Source organism: Culex quinquefasciatus, chromosome 1 (assembly GCF_015732765.1).
Source record: "Culex quinquefasciatus strain JHB chromosome 1, VPISU_Cqui_1.0_pri_paternal, whole genome shotgun sequence".
Lineage (NCBI taxonomy): Eukaryota > Metazoa > Arthropoda > Insecta > Diptera > Culicidae > Culex > Culex quinquefasciatus.
This window is the reverse complement of record NC_051861.1, coordinates 82,568,083-82,584,128: the sequence shown is the minus strand read 5'-3', so window position 1 is coordinate 82,584,128 and position 16,046 is coordinate 82,568,083. Positions and strand designations below refer to the sequence as shown.

The window sequence follows — 16,046 nt, the reverse complement described above, 5'->3', positions numbered from 1 at the left end:
GTTGATTTAAAATGCCCCGGCTGTGAAGTTATGGAAAAGTATAACTTGGCTCAGGCTTAGAATATACTAACAAAATTTGAAATTTTTAGAATCAATGTCTTTTAATGGAGACCCATGGTCCTTTGAACTTCTAAAACTCCTTCGCCGTAATCTATTGACTTTATTGTCGTTGTCGTCCGTCCCTAATAGCCGTTTAACTTTCACGACTGCATTAAATTTTCACATCCCGCCACCGTCATCGCCGTGACATCGTGACACTTCGTTTGATCCCACTAATAATAGATGACTCCTCATCGATTAACCTCACCTTTTTTAATGCTTTTGCAGAAGCACGGTCCCCGGATGAAGTGCTCGGCGTGCAAGATCATCACCCACGCGAGCTGCATCTCGGCGCTGATGGAGCGAACGCAGCTGCAGTGCAAGCCCACCTTCCGGGACGTCGGCGTCCGGCAGTACCGGGAGCAGACCAAGACGACCCACCACTGGATCCACCGGCGGACCGAGAAGGGCAAGTGCAAACAGTGCGGCAAGGTAAGAGATGGGAGTCCTTCTTGTTTGTTCTACTGTATCACCACCAGTGCACAGAGATTTCCTCTTTTTGGGATTCTGTCTCCTAACCTTCACACTAACTCTCTCTTTCGCTCTGTCACTTTGCATACTGATTAGTAGCTGATTGCGTTAAAAAGTGCGAAAAATTGTTGCGTTATTAGAAGTAGCTGTTAGCTTTGCTTCTGGCCGGTTAGTTCTGCATGGTATTTATATAGTTTACAAAAAAAAAACATTTCAAAACTGTGCTTTTTATCCCATTTATCCTCTTGTCAACTGAACCTAAAGCATAACCAACAAAACACTTCAGAACAATTTCGGTTCATAATTGAAAAGAAACCTTTAAAATCAACATTAGATCTTAGTAAGCTAACATATTGTAATTTTTGACAATTTTGACAAAGTTTGACAAAGTTCGACAATTTTGACAAAGTTTGACAATTTTGACAAAGTTTGACAATTTTGACAAAGTTTGACAATTTTGACATTTTTGACAATTTTGACAATTTTGACAATTTTGCCAATTTTGCCAATTTTGCCAATTTTGCCAATTTGGCCAATTTTGCCAATTTTGACAATTTTGACAATTTTGACAATTTTGACAATTTTGACAATTTTGACAATTTTGACAATTTTGACAATTTTGACAATTTTGACAATTTTGACAATTTTGACAATTTTGACAATTTTGACAATTTTGACAATTTTGACAATTTTGACAATTTTGACAATTTTGACAATTTTGACAATTTTGACAATTTTGACAATTTTGACAATTTTGACAATTTTGACAATTTTGACAATTTTGACAATTTTGACAATTTTGACAATTTTGACAATTTTGACAATTTTGACAATTTTGATTTTCAATTTGACAATTTTGTCAATTTTGATAATTTTGACAATTTTGACAATTTTGACAATTTTGACAATTTCGACAATTTTGACAATTTTGATAATTTTGACAATTTTGACAATTTTGACAATTTTGACAATTTTGACAATTTTGACAATTTTGACAATTTTGACAATTTTAATTTTGACAATTTTGACAATTTTGACAATTTTGACAATTTTGACAATTTTGAAAATTTTGACAATTTTGACAATTTTGACAATTTTGACAATTTTGACAATTTTGACAATTTTGACAATTTTGACAATTTTGACAATTTTGACAATTTTGACAATTTTGACAATTTTGACAATTTTGACAATTTTGACAATTTTGACAATTTTGTCAATTTTGATAATTTTGACAATTTTGACAATTTTGACAATTTTGACAATTTCGACAATTTTGACAATTTTGACAATTTTGACAATTTTGACAATTTTGTTAAAAATTTTCATTCAAAAGTTTCATCCATATTCACCCTTTAATTGCCCTTCGCAGATTCAAGTGCAATCGATTAGTTTACTTTCATCGTCAGAAGGCACTGTCGTCGACAGGTAGCTCAAACTTCTGGTACCTGGTATAATAGAGCTGCCATCCCCCCTCATCACTCATTAGCAAATAGAGAGGAAAAAGTGCTCCAACAATTTTTGGGGAAGGTAACTGCGCCGATTATTGTCCACATTTTAGCTTACTTGATTTTCAACCTTTTTTGACTGGCGGTGGCCAACTTTTGTGAACTTCGACGACTTCGTCGCGAAAGTGGCATAGAAATTCTGAAAGCCATTTTAAGGTTCAAATTACGACCACCCGCAGGGCATGGAACGTTCGTTCTAGTGGTGCCGTTACAAGCAAGGTGCTGACTTTTTAGGGGAGAAAAGATGAAGTTGTTGACGATTTTTATGATGATTCTAGTTTGTGAAACAGTACTGTTCTTGAAGTCCTTTCTCAGATTATTGTGTGAAAAAAAAAATCGAAAAATTTAGCACAATTTTGGGATTTATGATAGTAATTGCTTGATAAACCGTAAATCCTGACAAACAAACTCCCACGTAATCGAATCGTATAAATTTCGTAGAATCCACTAAAACTCAATTTGTCCTTTTTCCCGTTTGACAATTTTAAAATTTTGCTGCTTCCCCGGGTCAACCCCGAACAGCGTGGATTAATTCGATCTGCCAGATTCTCAGCACCCACTTCCAAAAACTGACAACTGCTGAACTGATGCTGTCGAACAACAATTTCCCCAAATGGTGTAATTACCTTACAATCGACTGTTTCAACTCCCACCCGGGCAGCATCTCGTCTGGAAATTGGTGGTCATGGCACGATGACGACGTCGGCAATCGATCAAAAATCTGCCATCGAGCTTGTTGCCACCCGCTCATCCCTCCCAGTGATGCCCAAAACTGCCGTTTAATGACTTCTTCTTGGTCAGTTGCCACAGTTTTGGCATCCCCGTTCCAGGGTGAGCTGGAACGCAGAAATAAATGTTTCAAGAAGCAACAGGAAGTTTTTGGGCACAGTAAAATAGATTAGGCAACTGGAATTTACATGAAATTGTCAAAATTGTCAAAATTGTCAAAATTGTCAAAATTGTCAAAATTGTCAAAATTGTCAAAATTGTCAAAATTGTCAAAATTGTCAAAATTGTCAAAATTGTCAAAATTGTCAAAATTGTCAAAATTGTCAATTTTGTCAATTTTGACAATTTTGTCAATTTTGTCAATTTTGTCAATTTTGTCAATTTTGTCAATTTTGTCAATTTTGTCAATTTTGTCAATTTTGTCAAAATTGACAAAATTGTCAAAATTGTCAAAATTGTCAAAATTGTCAAAATTGTCAAAATTGTCAAAATTGTCAAAATTGTCAAAATTGTCAAAATTGTCAAAATTGTCAAAATTGTCAAAATTGTCAAAATTGTCAAAATTGTCAAAATTGTCAAAATTGTCAAAATTGTCAAAATTGTCAAAATTGTCGAAATTGTCAAAATTGTCAAAATTGTCAAAATTGTCAAAATTGTCAAAATTGTCAAAATTGTCAAAATTGTCAAAATTGTCAAAATTGTCAAAATTGTCAAATTGTCAAAGATTGTCAATTTTCAAATTGTCAAAATTGTGAAAATTTTCAAAATTGACAATTTGACAAAATTGTCAAAATTGACAAAATTGTCAAAATTGTCAAAATTGTCAAAATTGTCAAAATTGTCAAAATTGTCAAAATTGTCAAAATTGTCAAAATTGTCAAAATTGTCAAAATTGTCAAAATTGTCAAAATTCTCAAAATTCTCAAAATTCTCAAAATGCTCAAAATTCTCAAAATTCTCAAAATATTGTCAAAATTGACAAAATTGACAAAATTGACAAAATTGTCAAAATTGACAAAATTGACAAAATTGACAAAATTGACAAAATTGACAAAATTGACAAAATTGACAAAATTGACAAAATTGACAAAATTGACAAAATTGACAAAATTGACAAAATTGACAAAATTGACAAAATTGACAAAATTGACAAAATTGACAAAATTGACAAAATTGACAATTTTGACAAAATTGACAAAATTGACAAAATTGACAATTTTGACAATTTTGACAAAATTGACAAAATTGACAAAATTGACAAAATTGTCAAAATTGTCAAAATTGTCAAAATTGTCAAAATTGTCAAAATTGTCAAAATTGTCAAAATTGTCAAAATTGTCAAAATTGTCAAAATTGTCAAAATTGTCAATTTCAAATTGTCAAAATTGTCAATTGTCAAAATTGTCAAAATTGTCAAAATTGACAAAATTGTCAAAAAATTGTCAAAATTGTCAAAATTGTCAAAATTGTCAAAATTGTCAAAATTGTCAAAATTGTCAAAATTGTCAAAATTGTCAAAATTGTCAAAATTGTCAAAATTGTCAAAATTGTCAAAATTGTCAAAATTGTCAAAATTGTCAAAATTGTCAAAATTGGCAAAATTGGCCAAATTGGCAAAATTGGCAAAATTGGCAAAATTGGCAAAATTGTCAAAATTGTCAAAATTGTCAACATTGTCAAAAATGTCAAAATTGTCAAACTTTGTCAAAATTGTCAAACTTTGTCAAAATTGTCAAACTTTGTCAAAATTGTCGAACTTTGTCAAACTTTGTCAAAATTGTCAAAATTGTCAAAATTGTCAAAATTGTCAAAATTGTCAAAATTGTCAAAATTGTCAAAATTGTCAAAATTGTCAAAATTGTCAAAATTGTCAAAATTGTCAAAATTGTCAAAATTGTCAAAATTGTCAAAGGTGTCAAAATGTCAAATTGTCAAAATTGTCAAAATTGTCAAAATTGTCGAAATTGTCAAAATTGTCAAAATTGTCAAAATTGTCAAAATTGTCAAAATTGTCAAAATTGTCAAAATTGTCAAAATTGCCAAATTGACAAAATTGTCAAAATTGTCAAAATTGTCAAATTGTCAAAATTGTCAAAATTGTCAAATTGTCAATTTGTCAAAATTGTCAAAATTGTCAAAATTGTCAAAATTGTCAAAATTGTCAAAATTGTCAAAATTGTCAAAATTGTCAAAATTGTCAAAATTGTCAAAATTGTCAAAATTGTCAAAATTGTCAAAATTGTCAAAATTGCCAAATTGACAAAATTGTCAAAATTGTCAAAATTGTCAAAATTGTCAAAATTGTCAAAATTGTCAAAATTGTCAAAATTGTCAAAATTGTCAAAATTGTCAAAATTGTCAAAATTGTCAAAATTGTCAAAATTGTCAAAATTGTCAAAATTGTCAAAATTGTCAAAATTGTCAAAATTGTCAAAATTCTCAAAATTCTCAAAATGCTCAAAATTCTCAAAATTCTCAAAATTCTCAAAAAATTGTCAAAATTGACAAAATTGACAAAATTGACAAAATTGACAAAATTGTCAAAATTGACAAAATTGACAAAATTGACAAAATTGACAAAATTGACAAAATTGACAAAATTGACAAAATTGACAAAATTGACAAAATTGACAAAATTGACAAAATTGACAAAATTGACAAAATTGACAAAATTGACAAAATTGTCAAAATTGTCAAAATTGTCAAAATTGTCAAAATTGTCAAAATTGTCAAAATTGTCAAAATTGTCAAAATTGTCAAAATTGTCAAAATTGTCAAAATTGTCAAAATTGTCAAAATTGTCAAAATTGTCAAAATTGTCAAAATTGTCAAAATTGTCAAAATTGTCAAAATTGACAAAATTGTCAAAATTGTCAAAATTGTCAAAATTGTCAAAATTGTCAAAATCAAAATTGTCAAAATTGTCAAAATTGTCAAAATTGTCAAAATTGTCAAATTGTCAAATTGTCAAAATTGTCAAAATTGAAAAATTATTGGCAAAATTGGCCAAATTGGCAAAATTGGCAAAATTTTAAAATTGGCAAAATTGTCAAAATTGTCAAAATTGTCAAAATTGTCAAAATTGTCAAAAATGTCAAACTTTGTCAAAATTGTCAAACTTTGTCAAAATTGTCAAACTTTGTCAAAATTGTCGAACTTTGTCAAACTTTGTCAAAATTGTCAAAATTGTCAAAATTGTCAAAATTGTCAAAATTGTCAAAATTGTCAAAATTGTCAAAATTGTCAAAATTGTCAAAATTGTCAAAATTGTCAAAATTGTCAAAATTGTCAAAATTGTCAAAATTGTCAAAATTGTCAAAATTGTCAAATTGTCAAAATGTCAAAATTGTCAAAATTGTCAAAATTGTCAAAATTGTCAAAATTGTCAAAATTGTCAAAATTGTCAAAATTGTCAAATTGACAAAATTGTCAAAATTGTCAATATTGTCAAAATTGTCAAAATTGTCAAAATTGTCAAAATTTCAAAATTGTCAAAATTGTCAAAATTGTCAAAATTGTCAAAATTGTCAAAATTGTCAAAATTGTCAAAATTGTCAAAATTGTCAAAATTGTCAAAATTGTCAAAATTGTCAAAATTGTCAAAATTGTCAAAATTGTCAAAATTGTCAAAATTGTCAAAATTCTCAAAATTCTCAAAATTCTCAAAATGCTCAAAATTCTCAAAATTCTCAAAATTCTCAAAAAATTGTCAAAATTGACAAAATTGACAAAATTGACAAAATTGTCAAAATTGTCAAAATTGACAAAATTGACAAAATTGACAAAATTGACAAAATTGACAAAATTGACAAAATTGACAAAATTGACAAAATTGACAAAATTGACAAAATTGACAAAATTGACAAAATTGACAAAATTGACAAAATTGACAAAATTGACAAAATTGACAAAATTGACAAAATTGACAAAATTGACAAAATTGACAAAATTGACAAAATTGACAAAATTGACAAAATTGACAAAATTGACAAAATTGACAAAATTGACAAAATTGACAAAATTGACAAAATTGACAAAATTGACAAAATTGACAAAATTGACAAAATTGTCCAATTTGTCAAAATTGTCAAAATTGTCAAAATTGTCAAAATTGTCAAAATTGTCAAAATTGTCAAAATTGTCAAAATTGTCAAAATTGTCAAAATTGTCAAAATTGTCAAAATTGTCAAAATTGTCAAAATTGTCAAATTGTCAAAATTGTCAAAATTGTCAAAATTGTCAAAATTGTCAATATTGTCAAAATTGTCAAAATTGTCAAAATTGTCAAAATTGTCAAAATTGTCAAAATTGTCAAAATTGTCAAAATTGTCAAAATTGTCAAAATTGTCAAAATTGTCAAAATTGTCAAAATTGTCAAAATTGTCAAAATTGTCAAAATTGTCAAAATTGTCAAAATTGTCAAAATTGTCAAAATTGTCAAAATTGTCAAAATTGTCATTCAATTTCAAAATGTCAAAATTCTCAAAATTCTCAAAATTCTCAAAAAATTGTCAAAATTGACAAAATTGACAAAATTGACAAAATTGTCAAAATTGTCAAAATTGACAAAATTGACAAAATTGACAAAATTGACAAAATTGACAAAATTGACAAAATTGACAAAATTGACAAAATTGACAAAATTGACAAAATTGACAAATTGACAAAATTGACAAAATTGACAAAATTGACAAAATTGACAAAATTGACAAAATTGACAAAATTGACAAAATTGACAAAATTGACAAAATTGACAAAATTGACAAAATTGACAAAATTGACAAAATTGACAAAATTGACAAAATTGACAAAATTGACAAAATTGACAAAATTGTCAATATTGTCAAAATTGTCAAAATTGTCAAAATTGTCAAAATTGTCAAAATTTTCAAAATTCTCAAAATTCTCAAAATTCTCAAAATTCTCAAAATTCTCAAAATTCTCAAAATTCTCAAAATTCTCAAAATTCTCAAAATTCTCAAAAATTCTCAAAATTCTCAAAATTCTCAAAATTCTCAAAATTCTCAAAATTGTCAAAATTATCAAAAATGTCAAAATTGTCAACATTGTCAAAATTATCAACATTGTCAAACTTGCCAAAAATGTCAACAATTTTGAAAGAAATGATACAATTTATCACATTTGACTATTATTTTTTCACAGTGCTCATCTAAAAATTCTCCCAAAAAGAATGTAACCACCCATTTCTGGCAACCACAAAAATGGGAACAAGAAGAAGCATGGAACGGGAAAATCGTCGTAAAACTGTGATGAAGACATGATCCGGAACTCCACCGTCGAGTGCAGAACGGTTTTCCCTCCTCCCACTTAATCCAGAGCTCAACTTTTACTTGCGTCATTCATTCATCGCCATTTGCCTCCCACTTTGCCCGAAATAAAGCCCTTAAAGTGCAACTTCACCCTCCCGAAATTTGTGACCCAGTTCAGCTTACTCTTTTATTTTTTGTGATTGTTGAGGGATGCGAAAAGGGAAAGAGTTTTGGTAATTACACGCTGATTTGGTCTGAATTTGGAGGGACTTTTTTTTTGCTCAGCTTGGAAATGCAGAAAAAGGATGTTTAATTAGGTTTCCATAATTAAGCGTCAGTGAGTGAAGTTGGAAGGAAATTGGAACACAGCATTTTTGAGGTGATTTCCGATTCTCCGTTTTCTTGTACTTTCACTAAACCAATAAATCATCGAATCAATAAAACAAGTTGTTTTGTGTTTTTGGTCCTGTTTCGAATGTCCTATTCAAATTTGCGCTTATTTTTTTAATTTGTGCATGAAATTATGTATTTTACTTTGAAATGTTATTTTAAACTTTCAAGCATGTCTTTGTTCAACACTTTTAATACATTTATAACATATTTCTACACATTAACAATCAAACAAAAACAATCGATCACAATTAACACGCCAATCTTTATCAAAATCAACTTTCCCTTCTACGTGTTGTTTCTCTCAAAAACCGACCCTAAAGCAATCGGATAATCACTACTTTAAGGTAACCGTACCTCGTCTGATGCGAATGGTTTGTACCACTTCAATGGCCATCTGTACTTTTTCTCAACTGCTTTCAATTGTGCTTGCTTTTGCTTCCAAGTCCTGCCTACTTCCTTGAGCTTGCAAAATATTCCTTCTCTGTTTCCGTTTTCCAAGCAAACTCGCTAAATATATTCACTTTTAGACCTGCTACATTTCTGCTTAATAAATTCCAAGCCAAACCGGCCGGGTTGAAAAGGGGTTGAGGAACATTGTGTTGGGAAAATTGTTGAACAAAACCAAATGTCCACCCCCGTGGCAGGAACGTGGAATTTTACGCTGGTTACCGTCCGCCCCCAGGTGTGGCCACTACTGGGATAATATGGGTGGGATTTAGCGTGGGGTGGCACCTTAATTGTGTCGAAATTTCCAATTTTTCAAAGGTTCCTTTTTTTGATCATTCATGATTCTTGTCTGTAGGATTTTAAAGTAATTAAATTCAATATTTCAAACTTCAAACGCAAATGTCTCACAAAAATACTCTACTTTCATTGTAACAGCTTTTCAGGTTTCAAAATCTGCACAAATTTATTTTTTTCTCATTTGAAATTTTTCCGCCTTGAAACCATTTATTATTATTTTTATTAATGGCAAAATCGCCAATATTGCTGAACACTCAAAATCTCTTTTTTATGTCACAAGGCAAAATAAAAATTATTGTTTTCCAACCTAAATAAATTCCGATAATTCTTCTATTGTATTTCGTTACGGCTTCTGCCTCACAAGCAGAAGGTTCAGGGATCAAATCCCGGACGGTGAACAAAAACGAAAATGAATCAGGTGGGATTCGAACTCACACCTCTGGATTGGTGGTCTGGGACGCTAGCAGTCGGCCATCAGAAGGTTTACACTCTAGCAGTGAATTGATCCGTAGTGTTGAAATATGTTATCTTTCATATTAAATACGATCCCTGATTTGCCTGACGGGATTGAAAGTCTAAATATAGATCGAGTTTCCTTCAGATGCTTGCTTCTACACGGAGAAAAAAGAGTTCCCAAAATCGTGAACAAGCGTTCATGAAAATGGGAACCTCGAACAAAGTGTTCAAATCCCATGGTACGATTTTGAAAATGGTACGATTATGAAACAGGCCATTTGGAGGCAGTGTTTTGCTGCTCTGGACAAAATAGTCTTGGAATGAAGTTTTTTGTTCAAAAAGTCCTACTTTTACTACTGAAATAGCAAGATAATGTTCAAATGAAGGTTCTAAAAATAGTAAGGTCGACAGAAAAGCAACTTTTGGCATGCTATTGACAAATTATCATAAAAGTGTTCCGAATTTGTGGGTGTTCCGAATATGTGGGATGACTGTATAAGAAAAAAAATCCCTCAAAAATGGTAAAAGCCCACCTGGTGACCTTCGTCAACCTTTTTCGTTTCTAATTTTGTCCGAAATTTCTTTTTACATTCATAGTACAGACCATGAGTGAGCATCTGAAACAAATTTGAACTCTATCGGCAATCCCGATCAATTTTTAGAACGATTTACTTTTTGCCTTTCTTACTAAACAAATGTAGAGGGGTAATTCTCCGCCAACTCACACAGCAGTTGCCCCGACCCCTCTTCGATTTGCGTGAAACTTTGTCCTAAGGGGTAACTTTTGTCCCTATGTCTATATATCAACATTTTTTATGGTCTGCTCTACAACTTTGTAGAACATTGTAACACTCTAAAAAATACCCCTGCAAATTTAGAAAAAACACGAAAATTTAAAATGAAATATTTTGTTCTAAATGAAAAAATGAGCCTTCTGGATCAATGTACATTCGAAAAGTACATTAAATTTCCCATAAAATGACATGTTCCAAAAAATTTTACAGTCGAATAACGGAAAATGAGAGAATTTTTAATTTTTTTTAGTGTCTTATTCGATAAAAAATACGGGTTTTCGGAATTCTGAGTGAGCCATCAAATCGGGCGTCTCATCACCATTTCAGACTGCAAATTATTGAAAACACCTCTTTTTTCGCATATTCAAAAATGGAAGGGGTCGTACCGCCCCTCCGTCACGAGATATCAAAAAACGGACCTCGGATTCGTGATTTCACGCAAATCGAAGAGGTGTCGGGGCAACTTTTCCCGATTTCGTGTGAGTTGGTAGAGAATTACCCATAGGTTTTACTTTATGGCTAGACATCATTTTCATCTTCGTAAATATTACGATTCAGCATGAATTTTAATCGGAAAAATCGTCAAAAAATCACACTGCATCGATTTTTGACGCTTCGTCGACAATTTGTCAAGTTGTCAAGTTGAGCTTCGAATACTAGCGCGAGAATGCTGGCGCATATATTTTGTGGCTCGAGATATACTCGTTTTTAGTAGCTTGTCTACCGATGTTTCCTACAACATGTAAGATATCGTAGCTTTTCAGTTTCTTTTGCCCTGCCGATCTGTGCATAATTGTCCAATGTTTATGCAAAAACTTTTGTGACATAGGACATTTATCCGACTAAAATGAAATTGTTTCCCATGTGCTCCTAAAATCGCCTAAAAGTAGACTTAATTTTTCGTGATTTCGTAAGTTTATTTAACAGGGTACATTGGATTCCAATAAGAGCTTTCTAAGCTTCTCATCGTTTATATCGTTTTCAAAGTTTTTTAATTTTTGGGACGCAAATGGCTATCTACCTAAGGTTATCGCGGATGAGTGTCGATTTTGACTTAAAGGCCGAAGATACAGCCATTAAGATTTTGGGTTTCTATGTAAAATTATCATATAAATTCAAAATACAGTCGACTGTCGATCTTCTCGATATCAATATTGCTCCAGTTGTCCAAAAGAATCTTCAGTAGTCCTTTCAGGTAGCATGCTTTGATTAATTATTTTAAAATTTGATAACGGGAGAGTCCACTGTATGTCCAAATATCGATATTTTGACACCTTGGTAAAATTCTGTGGGCAAATTCAGATTTAGTGGGAAAAATTACAGAGAAAAACATATGTCCTTTCTCTTGAAAATTATACATTTTCCAATGAAGACATCTCGAGTTTAAAGAAAAATACACCAGAGATTTTTCAGCATTTCTACATTTCAAAACAGATTTTTGGAATCAGAGTTACCAGGTCAAAATATAAAAAAATCTGGCAAAGTATCGCATAAAAATCTGGGAAAATCTGGCAGACGAAAATCTAACAATTCTGCAAGTGGAAGGGCAGGAAGGATATGAATAAACTCACTATGATTTTTGAAAAATAATGCATGAAAATTCAAAAATCTGTATCTTTTGAAGGAATTTTTGATCGATTTGTTGTCTTCGGCAAAGTTGTAGGTATGGATAAGGACTACACTCAAAAAAATGATTCAAGGTGAAAAAAAAATGATTTTTAATTAAACTTTTTGTCACTAAAACTTGATTTCCCAAAAAAAAAGCAATTTTTATTTTATTTTTATTTTTTTATAGGTTTTGAGGGACATCAACTACCAACTTATCGAAATTTTCAAGAATGTGCAAAAAATTTTTGACCGAGTTCTGATGTTTTGAAACAATACTGATTTAAAAAAATCGAAATATTGATCGCATTTTTTTTTCATCTTTTTGGTGTAAAATCGAATTTGCAAACAAAAAGTACCTCAGTGAAATTTTGACAAAAAAAAATACCGATTTTGTAGAGAATTGCACTTCTACTAAAAGTTTTACAGAATTTTTCCCTGTTTTATCGATTCTAAATCCGTCAAAGTCACAAAACTTGTTTCTGAATAGCTTGTCTACGAAACAAAATTCACAATCTCTGCCGGGCTTTTCAAATTGTAAAGTTCACCTCATTATCATTACACTTAAATTTCAGAACCACCCAACTTTCCACGGCCCAGTATCAGCTGTGTGCTTGTGTTCGCCCCGCGAGTGTACTGACTACATAATTATCCCAATTATGGAGATTTTCGTTTTCTCGTTAAATGTTATTACCGTTTATTTTGCGTCCTGTGCCCGAGTATCGAGCACGTCGTCGCCGTCGATTCCTGGCTTTAGGGCACAAGGACCTTTTGTTTTTGGCATGTTCAACAAGGGCTCGGAAATGCAAATTTTCCTCGTATTCTGGCTGGACGTGAGTCTATTTGCTAGTGATTAACATTTCGATGGGTCGATTATATTTGCGCGCAATTGAGTCATCTGGGGAGATCCGGTTCGAAAAATTTTGAAAAGTGACAAATCTACGGAAATGATTCGTGTTAGCTCAACAAAAGAAGATTAATTTACCCAAATTAATCAATCTTCCTGCGGATTTGGAGACAAATTCTTCAGCAACAACAAAAAAAAACCCTCAATGTTTCCATTCTTTAAGAGAAACCCAACCCACCTTGGCCATCCCTCATTACCTTGTGGAACGCACTGCTCGTCGTCGGAGGAAGACAAATTGCACCATCCGGGGCACCGTCGTCCCTGGTTGGCAGGGCGTCAGAAACGGACCATTTCCGGCTTTGCTAACATGGGGCGGCTGCGAACGCAGCTCAGACAGCGAGAGAGAGAGAGAGAGAGAGTTTGATAGATTACAACCACTTTATTTCGCCAGGGAATGTCCACAGTTGGACCCAGGTTTCTTCTTCTGCCCCCAAACGATACAGTACTGGTAGAAAAATTGTGATAAGTTGAATTTCAGCTTTCCAACAATAACGGCTTGTAACCTAATTGAAACCTATTTGCAACATCTTTGTTGCAAACAAGTTTTTTATGTTGCAAAGTTGCACCATTTCGTGCTAGTTCAATTTTTTTACAAAAATTTATTTTTTTCCGTTTCACAACACTTTCCATCAGCCCTTTTTCTAGCCTAAGCAGGAAAACGGGTAGAGAAAGTACATTAACGAGACTATAACTGACAACAATCAACAATGTTGCCCAAGGAGCGGAATCCTCAGTGTCATGGGAGAGGGCGGAGGGTGAAATAAGATTAGGACGGGCGGGGAGAACAGTTCGTTCTTCCTCTTCCAGACAACAACAGCACCGAGCTGGCCACTGTGAAGAGCGAGCAGGCGAAATAAAATATTATGATATCTTATTTTATCCGATGGAAATAATCCTCGACAAGTTTATTCATTCGGAGTCTTTTTTTTTTAACCTTTCAGTTTCGTTTTTTTTTTGCCGTTGTACTCAAAGTCGAGCTCCTTGATGTGCTTCCGGAAGCACAGCCAACCAGCCAGCCAGCGGTGTTGCTGGTGTGATACTCGGGGATCGTTTTAACAACCACTTTGTACTGATTCCATTTCCGGAGGAGGGAAGGAAGCGCAACGCAACGTGATTTGTTATTTATATTTTGAAGGACGGCAAAAAAATATTGGATGCGAAAGCTGTCGACTGAAATTTCAGCTTGAATTTGTTTGTAACTAAATTTGATTAAAATATATGATGATCTTTTTTTCTTCAACAAAACAAACTACAAACAGAATAACTTTTGACGATTTTAAATCAATTAAAAAGTCTTAGAAATGTAAATTTTTAAAGAAGAGAATCTGTATCTTGAGACGAGATGTTTGCAAAATTTGATGTTAAGTTGTAGGTTAGGATTAAGAATTAAAAAAAAAACCTTTTTTATTGTCCTTTTTAGTAATAGTTAAATTCCCAAAATACGTATTTTAAATTTTTCGTAATTGTTGATATTGTTAGGTGCAAATCTTAGCTGTTAAAAATGTATCTTTTGCTACAGAGTTCAGGATAGTAGAAATTTGAATTTATGAAACCTAATGTTTTTTTGGAATAATGCAACTTATGATCATACAATTTTTTAAATCGTTTTTAATTTCAAAATTATGAAAGACTTCGTTTTTTTTATTAAGTGCACCGTTTTCATGTCATAGGCATTTTCAGATTGAAATATTATTATTTGTTTAGATCAAGCCTATCATTTTTTAATACTGGTGCTAAAAATACTTATTTAATACGTTTTCAAATGTTAGGGTTGATTCCCCTTTATTAAAAATATTTTATTTATTGAAACAGCAGACAATTGAACTCATTTTTATACTAGAAATCAAACCAATAGTTTCCAAAATATCGTCAGCTATAAAATGAGAAATTATCTTCAAGAGACAGCAGCAACCAGCAGTTCATCAAAGTCTACACAGAAAAAAAAACAAATTATCTCATCATTTTGACAAAAAAATTTGCAGCGGTATTTTCCTTCAGAAAAAAATATCATTGCAAAAATTGAACATTTTTTACAAATTTAGCCTAAAAATGTCTACAACTTGAAAACAACGCGCTTCACAAAGAAATTGTAAAATCATTTAGAATTTAAAACTTGAAATTAAATTAAAAAAATGGAGTTTAGCATATCCATTTCTTCAATATTTTTCAAAAATTATCATTTTTTTTTTCAAAAAATTAAACTCTTGTGTCAGATTTTGCATCATTCTTAACCCTCTACAACCTAACCCCGCCTTTAGACGGTCTTCGATCTTGAAAATCGCTAAAAAATAAATTTCTAACCGATTTTTGATCTATAAAAAGCAATTGAAAGAAGTACTCTTAAAATTTAAGATAATATCAGGATTGGAAGTTTAACTTGTTTTATGTGACTTTGCCAATGTTTTTAAAAATGAATTTTTTTAGAGGTCAACTTTGGCTGTGTTTTTTTTACTAACATTTCCTATATTTTCAGTAAAAAGAAGTATGCAGTAATTTTTGTACTTTCCCAGACTATGCCTCTACGCATTTTTTTACAATTTAAATGATAATGGTGCTATTTTATAGCAGAAAATGTGAAAACAAGCAAAAAATTGAAAAGTGACTCACAAAACATGAAAAAATAGAAAGGCAAAATGTAATGGTAGGAGGTGGTAGAATATGCCAAATACTATCAAAAACAAAAATAAACTAAACAAGATAAATGCAAATTAAAATACTAAAAATAAAACAAGAAAAACATAAAACAAGAGAAATAAAGTTTTTCGTAGAACAAAAGTTGCTCAAAATGACCTCATGAACACAGTAAAGGGGCAGTAAAGGGTTAACTCACGCCTTTTTTGTCCCCAGATTAATCTGGGAATGCAAGCTTTTTCAAGTGTCAGCCAGAATAAAGATTCATCCTTCTGTGTGCCAAATATTGACAGATTTTGCAAGATTTATCACTATATGCTCATTTTGAACATAAATTTAATTGAAAATTAAAAAAAGCTTGTGTGAATTTTACAAACTTTTGAATTTATTCATATCCTTCCTGCCTTTCAATAAGCAGAATTGTTAAATTTTCGTCTGC

The 16,046-nt window shown here is 31.5% G+C and overlaps 1 protein-coding gene across 1 annotated transcript in view; it reads left to right on the top strand.

Moving 5' to 3' along the window:
* The window catches only part of LOC6052745 (eye-specific diacylglycerol kinase), a 106,423-nt gene that overhangs the window by 46,156 nt on the left and 44,221 nt on the right, over window positions 1–16,046 (top strand). The window contains 1 exon segment of the mRNA XM_038249192.1: window positions 328–531. Coding sequence (XP_038105120.1) covers window positions 328–531 — 204 coding nt within the window.